The sequence below is a fragment of the Trichosurus vulpecula genome, chromosome 3, assembly GCF_011100635.1.
Source record: "Trichosurus vulpecula isolate mTriVul1 chromosome 3, mTriVul1.pri, whole genome shotgun sequence".
Classification (NCBI taxonomy): Eukaryota; Metazoa; Chordata; class Mammalia; order Diprotodontia; family Phalangeridae; genus Trichosurus; species Trichosurus vulpecula.
In genome coordinates this window covers 286084085-286100498 of record NC_050575.1, presented here as the reverse complement: position 1 = coordinate 286100498, position 16414 = coordinate 286084085, and the positions used below count along the sequence as shown (strand labels likewise).

At 37.5% G+C, this 16414-nt stretch overlaps 1 protein-coding gene across 1 annotated transcript in view; it reads left to right on the top strand.

Moving 5' to 3' along the window:
* Nucleotides 1–16414, top strand: part of TTL (tubulin tyrosine ligase) — a 48586-nt gene that overhangs the window by 28477 nt on the left and 3695 nt on the right. The window contains exons 4-6 of the mRNA XM_036748320.1: nt 946–1081; nt 3414–3683; nt 12992–13135. Coding sequence (XP_036604215.1) covers nt 946–1081; nt 3414–3683; nt 12992–13135 — 550 coding nt within the window. The remainder of the gene's footprint in view (nt 1–945; nt 1082–3413; nt 3684–12991; nt 13136–16414) is intronic.

Below are 16414 nucleotides of genomic sequence, written 5' to 3'. Positions count from 1 at the left end.
CACATCCCTAGGAGGTAGCCACAATTATTATTCCTATTTCACAGATGAGAAAGCTGAGGCAAATAGAGGTTAAATGACTTACCTGGGGTCACACAGCTGCTAAGTGTCTGAGGACAAATTTGAACTCAGGTTTTCTTAACTCCAGGCCTGGTACTCTATCTGCTGCACCACCTAGCTGCTGAGCATGAGAATACTTTAGTGACCTGCCTTTATCAAGAAAAAGGAAAGCACTAAGTTTTGAAGAGACCATATATAAAATAATAATTCATACTTAAATAGTGTTGTAAGGTTTATAAAACACTTTCTTCACAGATTGAAACAGCTTGTCCTGGGACTGAGTTCATTTGAGAGGTGAGGGCAGAAATATATACTTTTGTGTCACCATCACAGACTTGACAGAAGTTATGAGTGTGGATGAGCTCACCAAGGGACTGAATGTCTATAGGGAGAACTAGACCTTAGTGGATACTTAGAGTTAAGGAGTATGTAGGATGATGGTCATCCTATGGTCCTCTGTTAATTACTGAAATTTCATCTGGGAAAAAAATTAAAAACTGGAGCTATAAGGTTAAAAATATAAATTTCAAGTTAAACATCCCATAACAAATCTTACTTATTTTAATCTGCTGTTTTCCTTAAGGCAAAAGTGAAATTTATTTATTGTACTTACTTGTGCTGAAACAGTAATGAAATCTCACCTCCAAAAGAAACCTGCCAGTATAATACTTATGCTGTTGTATTAGAATTATGCTGAGGAAAACATATGCTGGGCAAGAGAACCTTAATGATCTTTTCAGACCCTCAGAAAATCTGTTCATGGTCAGACCCTCTTGAATGGAGTTACTGGTTGGTGTTCTTGAAAGACACTAACTCCCATTTTGATTTTGTGTGGGTTTTCCCCCCATTCTCTGAATTAAAATGACTCGTTTTCTTTTCCCCTGTTAGGTGAAGGCATTCTTATTTCTTCAGAGGCTACAGAACTTCTGGATTTTATAGATAACCAAGGACAAGTGCATGTGATTCAGAAATACCTTGAAAAACCTATGCTATTAGAGCCAGGTCACCGCAAATTTGATATTAGGTAATATTTTAAATTGATGTTTCTGGGTTTTTTCATACTTAAAAAAGAAATTATGAAAATAATAAGGTTGGTCCAGGGCACGTTTGTTAGATCTTTTCACATTATAGTTAACAGATTCAAAGATTAAATTATATGCATAAAAGGAAATGTTGCATAGTATAGTGGATAGAATGCTGACTTTGAAGTAAAGGAGACCTGTGTCCAAGTTCTGCTTCTGACAGTAGTTACTCAGCCTGTAAGCATTTATGAGGTACGTAATATGTGCCAGGGGCAGCTAGGTGGCACAGTGGATAGGGCACTGGGCTAGGAATCAGGAAGACTAATCGTCACGAATTTGAATCCAGTCTCAGACACTTACTAATTGTGTGACTGTGGACAAGTCATTTAACCCCATTTAGCTCAGTTTCTTCATCTGTAAAATAAGATAGAGAAGGAAATGGCAAACCACTCCAGTATCTTTGCCAAGAAACCCCCAAAATAGAGTCACAAAGAGTCAGACATGACTAAAAGCAACTGAACAACAGTTTGCCAGGCACTTTGCCAAGTGCTGAGGATATGAAGAAAGGCAAAAGACAGTTCCTGCTCTTGAGGAGCTTTAAGCAGTTCCCTCTGACTATAAGTGACAGAGAAGTTGCTGATATGCTTCAGTGGAAGAAGTTTTCTCACCAAGAATTTCCTATAGCAATGAAATCCCAGGTCCAAACCAAAAAAAAAAAATTCTATTAAAATCAGGTTTTTGTTTTTCCGAAAGAACCAAAACCCTTTGTTTTATTACAGATGATTTTGCTTAATAAAATTAGGGGACTTATTTTCTTGTAATTTTGCAAAAAAGTTAAGACACCATCAAGAAGATTTACACAAAATAAACAAATGATGTGGAAAAAAGGAGGCTATTCCCTGCCACAGATATGTGTAACACAATATCAGTGTCTTATTTCCACCCAACTATTTATGAGTTTCATGGGTGTGGGATTATCTTTAGAATTTGGTTTATTGACCAGAACTTCATTTATCCTAGTCTTAAGGGAGCCAGGCAAAATGATTGACAGAAGGGAAGAGAAGGGTGTGATGTTCTTTTCTGACCAAAGCAGCCCTAAGGTCATCCAAGGACATCATCAGACAAGAGTGTAATTCTGTGATATCTTTAATACTAGCCTATAGCAGGTATTTCAGTCTTTCCCTGGAGAATATGTGCTCTAAACTGATTATTACTCATCAACCAGGATTTCAGTTATCCAAGCCTTGTTAATCATGGAGCAAAAAATTATTTAATGAATAAGTTCAATTGCCGCTGTCTGAGTTAGTAATTATTTACTGTTTTTCTTAAAGAGGCAATCCAAAGTGCTTTCTTATCTGGGGGTAACAAATCATTTTACTGGGAGATTCTTGTAAGCCCAATGTTTTATGTTCAGGAAGTCCCTGTGTGATATACTTCATTTGAGAGATATAAAAAGTTACATTGAGGCAGGTCATTAATTGTCATAAGGTGACACAAGATAAAGAACCAAATTTCTAATAAATGACTGTTTAGCCTGGGTTGTTATTCTTTTAGAAAAGTCCTTCACCCTAGATGATCACACTGCCTCTTTAGTAATTTCCAGTGCAGCTAGAACAAGCGGTTTCTATGCCCTGGGAAAGGCATGGCTGTGTGACCTTGGGCAAGTCACTTAACCCCATTTGGCTCAATTTCCTCATCTGTAAAATGAGCTAGAGAAGGAAATGGCAAACCACTCCAGTATCTTTGCCAAGAAAACCCCATAGTAGAGTCACAAAGAGTCAGCCATGACTAAAACTGACTGCACCCTAATATGTGCCAAATTAGAAAAATTGTGCGCCCTTTTCCATTGTAGGCTTTGAGTTTCACTGTAATACGTGGTGTAACTCATTACAAAAAGCTATGTAACAATGAGAAGGATATTTTCTGATATTAGAAATATATAAATAATGAAAAAATAATAATAATAAACATATACATATATATAAACATGAATTAAAAAGATATTCCCTGGGCAGTTGCCCATTTTGCCCACTCCTGGGTCTGGCTTCAGCTTTACTCTTTCCTTCTTTGAATCTCATCACCAGGTTAAACCATCTCCAGAATGGTTTTCTGTAAGATGCTCTAAATGTGCTGCCCATTTGTTCAGTGTAGTTAAGTCTTAAAGTTGTCACCACAAACACTGTAAGAATTTATTTAATCTTTTGGGTTAAACTGTGCTTCTTTCCTGCTAAAATTTATGGCAAATTGTGAAAATTATCACCTTGGCACACTCTTGTGCTAACTGTGTCTTCCAAGTGCTTAGGTAAAAAAGTGACTGTTCTCTTTTTTTGGCAGGAGCTGGGTCCTAGTGGATCATCAATATAATATCTACCTCTACAGAGAGGGCGTGCTTCGGACCTCTTCAGAACCATACAATATCACTAATTTCCAAGACAAAACTTGCCATTTGACCAATCACTGCATTCAAAAGGAATATTCAAAAAACTATGGGAAATATGAAGAAGGGAATGAAATGTTCTTTGAGGAATTCAATCAGTATCTAATAAGTGCTTTGAACATTACTCTGGAAAATAGTATCTTATTACAAATCAAACATATAATAAGGTAATTTATTTGTATCTTTTTGTTACCTCTGGCAATTTCAAGTGGAAGTTTGGCTTTGTTCCCCTACATGGAAAGGAGTCCCCCTCATTCACCCTTCCCCAAGAATGTAGGTTGCTTCATGGATCAAGCTGATAGAGGCAATTGTTAGGGCCTCAATAATAATAATAACCAATATGTATGTCTGGAAAATTGAGGTTTGCACAGGGTTTCAACTACACTCTCAGTGGTGTCAAACTCAAATCAAAACAGGGGCCATTAATCATATATAAGGACCCCAGTGGGATCCATATTGATTTAGAAAACCACATATTACATTATTGGTGTTTTATTGTATTTTGATTTAATTTGTTAAATATTTCCCAATTACATTTTAATCTGGCTCAAGCTATACTCCAAAAGCTGTGGGCTGCATGTGTCCTGCATGCTACACATTTGACACATCTGACCTGTGTTATCTCATTTGATCCTTTTGACAACTCTGTGAAGTACGTACTACAGGTATCAGCCCCTTAAGATGAGGAAACTAAGGTTTGAGAAGTTATCAGTCCACTTAGATTCAACCCCAGAACTCTGTTGACTCCAAATCCAGTACTTCTTTTCAAGAGAACCCATGAAATGGTGTTGGCCCTTTTTTGGGGGGGGATGTTGTGTTTTAGGGAAGATGACTGAACTAAGAGCCATAGAGCATTTATCCTGGAATGATGGCTGAGTAGCTACTGTTAAAAAGAAATGGCGCCACCTTAAACTTGCTTAAAATAGTATGCTTTTTCATGTTTATACTCATCTGATTCTTATAGCCCTGTGAGCTAAGAAGGACAGGTGGTGGTTTCCTGATTTTATTGATGTGGAAACGATTGCAAAGAGGCTAAATGAGTTAATGGTACAGCTAGCGCTAGAATTCAAGTTTCCTAATCCCTAGTCGATGACTCTTTAATACTACTCCATGGTGTCTATTGTATGTTCAAATAAGCATTTTTTTTAACACATTCCCTCTACGTTGGCATCCTTTGTGTCTCTGGGTGACAAGTAAGCAAATAGAAGCACAGGCTCTTGATGCTTGCTCTCTTTTTACTGGTCACAAATTGGACAAAAGGCTTTCCTAGTTGTCCTTGTCCTGAAGGAACATATGTCCTTCTGGGAGCTACTTTCTACTTGAGATAATTCAGAAAGAGACTTTTGGGACATCTTTGTTCTGAGGCAGTGGAGAATCAAAATTAGGTCCTGGTTGCAATTTAAGTTACTTTGTAAGAGAGACTCCAGTCAGTATTACTTGATGACAGAGGAAGGAGAACAAACGCTACTTTTTCAACAAGTGGTGACCAGGGGTGGAACAAAAAAAATCCCTCATATATCAGTTGCTCACTAATTAGTTGTAGTTTTGTCTGATTCTTGGGTCAAATTATTTGTCTTATGTCCTTTTGTGGTTCTTTTCATTCAGAATAAAGTAGGTCTAATGGAAGATATCCTTCCAAATCCACTCTCTGAGGTTTTAACCAATTGATTATTTTATAAATAGGATTGATTACAAAAAAAGAATTAAATTTAGCACCTGGATTCGTTATGGACTCTGTTTTGACAGAGTCTGCCAAACGGCTACTGATTTAATTCTCCTTCCCCGCAAATTAGTCCACTCTGTGGAAAATTCAGTTTGTTGAATTCATAAAACTCCTCTGGAGTTCTTTACTTAGGGCCTTGTAGCTACTTTGAGCGTGGAATATTTCTGGCAAGGTGCAAGCAACTGAGAGAGATGGGAATTAGCCTGTAATAGCAATATACAGGGTGTCCCAAAAATCTTAGTGCAGTTTTAAGCTTATAGTTCCAGTCTAATTAAATTGATGTTTTATAATTTTCAAATTGTTTTTCAGAATGCTTAGACCAATTCATAGCTCCAACAGAACTGTATTAGTGTATCTGTTATACAGCCTTTCCAATGTTTACTGTTTAATGTCATTTTTATCACTTTTGCCACTTTGAGGATAACTACCACATCAGTTCAGGGTCTGCTTCCCAATTTCCTTTTTTCTCCATAGCTCCCCAAAGCTTCTTCCAGGTCTGAAATCCTGTGAGTACAGAAAACAAGAGAAGGAAATAAAAAATACTCAGGAATTTTAGTGGACTACCAAAAAGCCGGTGTGACCTTGGGCGTCATTTAAACAAGTGTAATATCCAGAATGGCAGAAGTAACAGTCTATTCATTTTAACAAATATTGTTCCTGTTCAGTCATTTCAGGCTCTTCATGATCCTATTTGGGGTTTTCTTGGCAAAGAGACTGGAGTGGTTTGCCATTTCCTTCTCCAGCTCATTTTACAGATAAGGAAACTGAGGCAAACTGAGTTAAGTGATTTGCCCAGGGTCATATAGGTAGGAAGTGTCCGAGCCTAGATTTGAACTCAAAAAGATGAGTCTTTCTAACTCCAGGCTCCATCCACTGTGCCACCTAGCTGCCCATAAGTATTTACTGGGTAAAAACTACTGTACTGGTAAAAACCTCTGTTGGTCTGAGCACACTGAGTGTATTGTGATCAGTCCTTACTGCTTTGTTTTAAGAGGGACATTGTCAAATTAGAGTGGTGTGCCTGGAGATCAGCTAGTACGAAGGGACTAAAAACTTGACATATGAAAGATACTTAAGAGGACAGGGTGTGGCATTAACTCTAGAGGAGAAAACTTGGGGGTCTCATGGATATGGTGAAGAATGTAATGGGTACATTCAGATATTCGAATGGTTGTCATTTGGAAAAGGAATGTGTCTCCATAGGAGAAAACTAGGATGAATGGATAGAAGTTACAGGGGAACAAATTTCAGGTCCCTGTATGAGCATGGTTCCCAATCAGTTTGCTAATATTGGAAAATGGAATGAACTGCCAAGTGAGTTAGTGAGATTCCTGTCACTGAAGATGTTTAATCCAAAACTGAATGACTACCTGTAGATAGGATTTACACCTCAAATAGGACATTGGACTAGATGATTTCTCAGATCCTTTTCAACGCTTAAATTCTAAGGGGAGGACAAATAATAAGATGGTCGGCTTGATAGAAATAAAACACCCCCAAGTCCAGCTTTGCCTTTCAGGCTAATCTAACATACATTTCAGCCTTTGCCTGCTTCTCCTGTCCCAAAATTAGAGGCTGTCCCACTGAATGTGAGAATGTAAGAAAACAGACATGTAAGTATTAAGAATATGGTGTACTAGATGAAACAAAGAGGCTTATGGTCATATAAAAGCTGCTCATGTTAAATTGTTCTTGGGTTTGGATTTTGAAAATAGTGTAGCATAAATGCCTTCCCCCACCCCCACCCCCAATTACCCTCAGTGGAAAGATAGAAGGATGCTATGCATTTTTTTAAATGAGCAAAAAACATTATGCCTTAAAATCTGAAACACTTTGTTATCTCTTTAAATAAGAATTTTAAAATCCAGTCTCTTTTTTTTGTCAGAAAACCAAAAACTCTAGGGGAAGAATAAAATTGTAGATTATCCATCCTCAAGGAAGTCAAACTTATAGGGAAGAATTCCTTAATAAAAAAAAACCCCTCAAAACATCCCTCATTTGATTTGACCATCCTTGGTAATTATTGTCAAATATTCTTTTCCCTTTCTTATTTAAATTCAAGCATTCTATACTAGGTGCATCCACTTTTCTCTTACAAATGCTTACTGTGAAGTCCTGAAATATATTTGGTGATGGAAAGTTGATGCTTCTAAAGCTTTTATTTGTTGTATGTTTAAATATGGCAATCATGTTAGAACATAACCATAAATAAAATATATTTAGTAGTCTGAGGTTAGTCAGTTTTTGTTCTATTATTCAGTCCTGAATAAGAGTGAATTTCATTTCCCAGTGACCTGGAAAGATTGAAATCTCTGATTTTAACTAAATCTTACCTGCTTTAGAATGGCTGCCTAGGCTATGCTATTTGACCCTCCCCCACTATCCCCCGCCAATTTTTAGTATCACACATTAAAATACCAAGTAATTTGTGTTTTAAGGAATTGCTTATGTAAAGACAATTCCTAAGTAATTGGAGCTTTTTGCATTTTCTATTCTAACATAGTATAAAAAGTGTCTGTGGTGGTCTTATGAATTTGTTTAAAAGCACTTTAAAATTCTTGTTTCTCCAAATATTTTGAGGCCCTTAATAGGTCTTTCTACTCTCATAACTCACCAACCTTGAGAAAGTCAAAATTACACCTGTTCTCATTTTTTAAAAAATATACATATGTGAAATAGTTCTATTCAGCCACTTTGGATGATATTTCTAGGAACTGAAAAGATTATCTTTAAGCCAAAATATTCCAAATTAGTGCCTACTTAGAAAAAGCCAAGTTAACCTAAGTTTCCCTGTGTCATTTAGAATTATAAATTCGTTTGCTGTCTTTACTAAGCTTCGTTCTGAATATTTAATAATCAGACATAGTGTTGTCTTTGTTTTCCACATTTTATTGCCTATCCAGATAGATTCAGTAAACATTTACTAAAGACCTGTTATATACACAGCTTTGGGCTGAGTTCTGTGGAGATAGAAAGTTTTCAAATTTTTAATTTCATCCAGTCTCTTTGGACAGTGGGGAAGATACATGCTAAAGGCCTAACTATTACAGTCTTTTCCAATCCCCTGTTTCTCAGTCTAGTGCAGTGGTGGGAAGCCTAGAGCCTCAAGGCCATATGCGGTCTAATATATTCCTCTTGGAGTCTTCATTTTGTACAGGGTTCCAGGCCAACCTTCATTCCCCTCCTAGCCTTATGTCTGGCTTCTGGCCTTTAAACCCTTCCCCTAGAGCATCATCTATTATTATATTAAAGAGGATGACTCTTATTAGGCTTCAGTTTAAGTTGTACATTGACTAAAATTATCATTCATTGGCTAGAACATGAATCCCAAACTTCTCTGTAAGGTGATATATGCCCCACACCTGAGTTCTTCCTGTAGCAGCATAACTTTCAGTCACAGCTAACCTGTCAAGTATATTGCAATGTTTTAGAAAATTTATTTTCTTTGCATTTGAGAATATTTAGATTTTCACAGAATTTCAAAGGACCATCTAATGCAGCCTCTTCCTGAAAAAGAACACCCTTTGTAACCTAATCTACTGGTGGTCTTCCACTTTTGCTTAAAGACCTCCAGTGTTTTCTGAAGCAGCCCATTCCATAGCTTTAATTACTAAGAACTTTTTCCTTACCTCAAACCTAAATTTTCCTCTTTGCAACTTTCCCTCCCCCCTCCCCAGCTCTTAGTTTTGCCCTTTTGAGCCAAAGAGAACAAGTTAGCTTGTTCTAGCTAGAGAATGAGCTATTCTGTGAGATTTGCTGGGTTAATTTAGAGCAGAGTATATTTTCATTCTCATTTAAGGAAGGGGACTCCAGATGAGCATTCCTGACCAGCATTACAAATAAAGAAGGGTGTTGTCATTGGGCTCAGTCTTGAATAGCATGGTGACTTTATCACTGTTGCTGTTTATTACATCTATCCTTAATATGACTTTTGACGCCCCGATTTGTAGTTATGATGGTCTTTAAAACTTATTATGGAATTTTGGTGAATTATATTTCAGTGCCTGAAAAATTCACTCTTACTTAAATCATATGAACCATATCAAATATCAAATGAACATAAGCTCATAATGTGTCTTCATAAACAAAAAAATTTAATTGGATCGTGATACAAAGTTATAGTAAAAATGGGATCATAGATCTCCAGTTTGTAAAGGACCTTAAAAGTCATCTATCCCAACCTCTTCATTTTACAAATGAGGAAACTGAGGCCCAGAAAGGGTAAATGACTTGCCCAAGGTCACACTGTTAGTAATAGAGCTGGAATTCAGACTCCGGTCTTGCAACTCCAAGTTCAGCATTTTTTCCATTTTATAATAATGCTTCCCAGCTTTGGTAAGGAAATAGATGCAAAAAAAGCTTAAAGAATTTGCCCATGGTTGTACAGCTAAAAACTGGCTGGGATGGGATCTGAACTCAGATCTTCCTGACTACATTCTAGTTCTTTCTAATGCTGTGCTACCTTTCTAAAACAAAGCCAATCGACCAAAGAGAATCGCCAAAGAAAATAACTAGTGGAAAGTAAACTAAGGCATTAACCACTCCCAGCACAGTCTGACAATTGCCAAAAAAAAAAAACAAAAAAAAAAACATGAGTATCACTTCCTTATTTCTAGACACCATATCTGTCTTCCTGCCTAAGATCATTTTAGGTTTTGTGGCCACCCTAACACAATATTGGCTTATATCAAGCTTTCAGTCTACTAAAGCTTCCAGATCTTTTTTCAAAGTATTCTCTAACCCTGCCTCTCCATCCTGTATTTGTAAAGTTGATTGTTTGAACCCAAGTAAAAGCCTTTACTTATATCCCTACAAAATTTCATCCTACTCAATTCAGCCCAAATGTCTTCTCTATCAAGTTTTCTCTAGGTCCTGACTGTCATCCAGTGTGTGAAGCCATCCCTCTTCAACAATGTACGAGATACAATTTGGTTTACAGGCTCTGGGCTTCTCTTAGTTTACAAAGATTCTGAATATAAATTAGGGTTCTTATTTGAATTTGTGTTGAGCCTTAAGACTAAGCTGTTGACAGTAACTTATAGCTGACAGTGTTCTGTAAAGCAGCTTCAGAAGAGCTCATTGACCATGTGTATTGGAGAAGAGAATGAGCAAATATATTTTGGCTATACTCCTGTGGAAGCTTTTAACTTGGTGTAAAGTACAAGAGACTTGTTATTAAGCCAATTAGTAGGTGATATTGGAGTCTATCTTCTTCAGGAAAATATTTAAGATATAGATTTTTAGTAGAAATGCAACTGTTACACCCATTAGTTGTTACATATGCTTTTCTTAATTGAATTTTTTTAATTCTCTGGTTATGAACACACTGCAGACCATCTGATTCAGCAGTACGAACTGAGATCCTGAAATTTAAAGACCCTAGGCACAGATTGAAATCCTTTTTAATTTTGTTGCTAGGTTCATGTAAGTTGCTGTTATGGATCACTGAGTCTTTTCCACAAATACAACTTGGTAATTTTCCTCACCAGTTGTACCTTGCTTGGGAACAAAAGATAGCCATGCTATCTAGCAAATTCTTCAAAGACATGTATAACACTGCTGTCAGTGAGAAGTCATCTACCCAACGCTTTGCAAAAGATCTAAAATTAGTTCATTGCCACCACCACTCCTTCTCCAACGACTGAAGAATTTATATTCCTAGAAATAAATTTTAATGTTTCAGGTTCTGAGAAATAGTTCTTAAATGGCAACGAAGTCACATCAATTCAATTAAAAACCATTTATTTAGTAGCTAGTATATGCAGAGCATGGTGCTTATACCCTGGGCAAAATACAAAATCTAGATAAAATGCAGTTCTGGCCCTCATGGAGCTTAAAAATAACACAAATGTGGATAACAATACACGATATCACATAGTAGGAACACAAGAAAAGTGGAAGCAAATTTATAAATGGTACAAAGTCTTTGAAAACGTGATGTGAAGCTGGCGAGAGAAGGTTGCCCACCCTCCCCCTCTACACACAGAGAGGAGATCTGGATTATTAGATTAAGATGCTCACACATCTGGACTGAATACCAAAAGAGGTCCACCTTTCCTTTATTTGGTTCAATTCAACAAACATTTATTAAGCACTTACTATCTCTTTTCTTTGCCTATTATGTATTAGATGCTTACTAAATATTTGTTGAATATATGTTTGGGACAGGCAATACTGATGGTCAAGGAATTGGGTCCAGAGTTGAACAGGAGGACAAGAACTGGTTTGCCTTGGGGAGGGCAGGCTTGTTTGCCTTTGGGAAATGGCAAAGCTCCTTTACTGACCCCAAAGCTTCTCAGGTAAGCAAATGCCCATATTTTTAATTCCAACATTCTACCAGCATTGCTGTCACACCTAGACATGGAATACAACTGTTTCTAAAGAATTAAAACTGATTACCACATAAAGGGCATTGGAGAGAAGTTCCTAGTGAATGTGAACAGGCAGTAACATATAAACAGTAAGGAACTCTGAAGAACTGGATTACAATATGTCCTGTAGGGGCATGTCCTCCAATGATACCCTCGAGGTGTCTGGAGGTAGGAAGAAGGAAGGAAGGAAAAGGAAGGAAGGAAGGAGGAAAGAAAGAAAGAAAAGAGGAAAAGAAAAGCTTCAGTCTGCTTTTTTTCATATCGTTCATTTACTGGGAAAGAGCAGTGTTTTTGTTTTGCTTTACAAAAAGCATTTTGTTCCAATTCCCTTTTCTCATGCTGAAAATACACAGAAAGTGCTGTCCTTGATAAAGTAATATACAGCTCTAGCTACTTGAAGAGTAAACCTTTGGAAGTGTGCTTAAGTGGATGGTTTGTTTGTTTGCTTATGTAATGACTGGCAAAGAAATATCACTTTAGTTGTGGTTGAACACATTGGTAATTTCAGGATTTAAAAAAAATTATTGGTTGATTGGTTCTTTCTAATTATCTGATAGTACCTAACTACGGAAAAGGAAATAAAGGGTGGCCTAATGTACAGAGTACTAGTTGAAGTCAGGAAAATTCTGGTTTGAATCTGGCCTCTAGTTCTTAATGTTACAGGAAGGTGATGATGATCCTTAATAGTACCTACTTCACAGGTTGGTTATGAGGGTCAAATGAGATGAAACACTGGCAAACTTTGAAGCATTACATCAATTATTACTAAATATGGAGAACACTTCTAATGATAATTTAAATCTTCCTCAAACACTTAATATATACCTACTACCAAAATCTAATGGGGCAGCTCGGTGGTGCAGTAGATAGAGAGCCAAGCCTAGACTCAAAAAGACTTCTTCCTGAGTTCAAATCTGGCTTCAGACACTCAATAACTGTGTGACCCTGGACAGGTCATTTAACTCTGTTTGCCTCAGTTTCTTCGTCTGTAAAATTATCTGGAGAAGGAAATGGCAAACCACTCCAATCTCTTTGCCAAGAAAAACCCAAATGGGATCACAGAGTTGGACACAATTGAAAGGACTAAACAACACAACAGAAATTTAAGCTTTCCTAAAAGCAGCTAGGTGGCACAGTGGATAAAGTGCTGAAGTCAAGAAGATCTGAATTTGAGTGTGAACTCAAACACTTACTAACTGTGTGACTACTTCCTTAACTATAAAATGGGGATAATAATGGCACCTACCTCCCAAGATTGTTGTAAGGATCAAATGAAATGATATTTGTAAAGCACCTAGCACAGCGCTTAGCACATAGTAGATGCTTCATAAATGCTTGTTTCCTTCCTTACTAAGTTCCTTTCTTTTTTTCAATTTTACAGAAGCTGCCTTATGTGTATAGAGCCTGCAATCAGCACCAAACACCTTCACTACCAGAGTTTCCAGCTCTTTGGCTTTGACTTCATGGTGGATGAGGAGCTGAAGGTCTGGCTCATTGAAGTCAATGGGGCTCCCGCATGTGCCCAGTAAGCCAGTCCTAGATAATACATTTTGCCTTCTTTAGGACAGATTGATATTAAATTCTTATTGTATGATTTTTCCCCTCATTCGGAGGGCATTTAGTAAATACCTACTGTGTGCTCAGCACACTTTGGGGAATAAAAAAGAAGCACATAATAATTATGATAGATCCCATTTATATAGTCCTTTAAGGTTTACAGAATGATCTCCCCGCCACAGCCCTGCAAGGTAGGTAGTATGAGCATCATTATCCCTATTTTACAGATAAGGAAACTGAGGCCCAGAGAGGTCATACAGTCAATAATTTTCAAACTCCAAGTCCAATTTTCCTTCTGTTTTACCATGATGCCAGTTATAAATACACAATCTAGCTGGGGAGAAAGAACAAGCTATACCCATAAAATCAACTGAAAATACGTGACAGTAATGGAATGAATGCCACCATTGTGGTATAGATAGTAAACACCATAGGGGTTCAGAGGAAGGAGTGAGGCCTCTGGGCTGGAGTCAGAAATATTATATTCGTTTCAGAGAAGTGAAGAGGATCATAGGAGAAACTCCAGGAACATAGCACAACATGACCAAAGGTACAGAATGGAGAACGAATCGGGCCTCTTCTTAGAGCTCTAAGTAGACCTATTTGTTGTTTGGTGTTGTAGGGGAATAGTGGACATTAGGACTGGAAAATAGGTTTGAGGAAGATGTTGGAAGGCCTTGAATGCCAGACTAAGCCATTTGCCTTTTTTCCTGTAAACAGCAGAGAACCACCAAAGGTTTTTGAACATGAGCATGAAGTTATAAGAACATAGTTTAGGAAGACCTACTAGTGGTGTCAGGCAGATCAAAAGGAGAGTCCTCCCCCAACTTTAAGAAGTAATTTTAATGTTTCAGAGGGTTCTTTGGTTGCTTTAAAAGGACAACAATAGGTAAACCATCTCATCAGGGGCCAAAACTCAGCCCCTCATTTGTTTTGTTTTTTTATAATTTTTTTTGGTTACATTTTGAGTTCTGAGGTGGCTCCTTCTCTCCCTTCTAAACCCAAACTAGAGAAGGCCAACATATATGAAACCATGCAATACGTATTTCCATACATCAGTTCTTTCTCTGGAGGTAGATAGCATCTTTCTTCATAGGTCCTTTGTAGTTGATTTGAATATGCATATTACTCAGAATAACTTAGTCATTCACAGTTACTCTTCAAACAATGTTGCTGTTCCCATTACACAATGTTCTCTTGATTCTGCTTGTTTCGCTCCTCATTATTCCATGCAAGTCTTTACATGTTTTTCTAAAATCAACCTGTGTTCCATCACAATCATATACCACAGCTTATTCATCCATTCCCCAATTGATGGCCATCTCAATATCCCATTCTTTGCTACTACAAAGACAGCTGCTATAAATATTTTAGAACATATAGGTTCTTTTACTTTTTCCCTGTTCACCTCGGGAAATAGATCCGATGGGATCAGTTCACAGTTACACCAACAGTGCACTAGTACCCCAGTTTTTCCACATCCCCTCCAAAATTTGTCATTTTCCTCTTATATCAGCCAATCTAATAGGTGTGAGATGGCATCTCAAAGTTTGTTTTAATTTGAATTTCTCCAATCAATAATGATTTAGAGCATTTTTTCATATGACTATATAGAGCTTTAATTTCTTTTTCCAAAAGCTGCCTGTTCATATCCTTTGACCATTTAACAATTGAAGAATGACTTATTCTTATTATCCAATTATTCTTATTATTATTATATAGCATCCAAATATTCTTATTATCCAATTCTTATGAATTGGACAAAGCTCTTTATATATTTGAGATACAAGGCCTCTATCTGAGAAACTGCCTGTAAATTTTTTTCCCCATTTTTCTGCTTTCCTTCTAATCTTGGCTACATTGATTTTATTTGTACAAAACCTTTTTAATTTAATGTAATCAAAATTATCCATTTTATGTCTCACAGTGCCCTCTATCTCTTGTTTATTCATAAATTCTTCTTCTATCCATAAACCTGATATGTCAGCCCCTCATTTGTTTGGATAACCTTGAAAAAGTCATTTGACTTGAAGGACTTAGTAACAAAATTAGAGACTCCCAAGGTTAGAAGGGCCCTGAGAGACTCTGTAGTTTAGCTCAAACCTAAATTTCTTCTCCTCCATCCCCAACACATGGGAGTTATCCAGCTTTTGCCTGGAGACCTTCTGGGAAATTATTTTTTTTTTGCAGGGGGGAAGGCAGGGCAATTGGGGTTAAGTAACTTGCCCAAGGTCACACAGCTAGTAAGTGTGTCAAGTGTCTGAGGCCGGATTTGAACTCAGGTCCTCCTGACTCCAGGGCTGGTGCTCTACTCACTGCGCCACCTAGCTGCCCCCAGAGACCTTCTAGGAGGAGGAATCCCACTGGGGCACTCTACTACATCCCAAAGCCAAAGCAGTGCATTTTGATTTTGGTTGGTTCTAATTATTGGTGATTTCTTCCTATATCAAACCTAGGTTTACCTCTTGGTAACTTCTGTACCCTGACCTCAGTTCTGCATTCTCCAAAGAAAATCTAATCCTACTACTACACGACAGCGCTTTAAATACCTGAAGACCACTGTCATGGTCATCATGTTCTTTTTGTACCTTGTTTTCCCCAGACTAACTGTCTGGTTCCTTAAGCGAGTCCTCTTTTAACATGAAGCTGAAACCCTTCAACAGCCTAGCTATCCTCTGTGCTCTCTCCAGCTTATCACTCACTGGTCTTCCTAAAATGCAATTCTCAGAACTGAACACAATGGTCCAGATAAGATTCGACCAGGGCAGAGGACAAGAAGACCATCATCTCTTCCTGGATGCCATGACTCTCTTAATGCAACCTCAAGGCATATTAGCATTTTTTGTTTGCTTTATCACATTCAGCTCATATGAACTTGCAATGGAATAAAATTCACACAGATATACTTCAGATGAACCTCCATCTAGCCATGCCTCATCCTTATATTTGTGAATCGATTATTTAAACCCAATTCCAAGTCTCTCTATTCCTCCCCATTAAATTGCCTCTTGATAGATTCACATTAATGTTCTGACTTGCCTAGCCTGGGTTCTATGCCTCCGATGCATACAGGTCATGCAAGCTTGGACAAATTACTTGACCTCTCAGTGTCTCAGATAACTCAGTTATTAAGTTTCAGAACACTTGCTGACCCACACTGATAGAGACAGCTTCCTCACTAAGTAGTTTCCTATAATGTTGAAATCACAGATCTGCCTTCCCCCCCCCCCACCAAAAAAAAATTAAG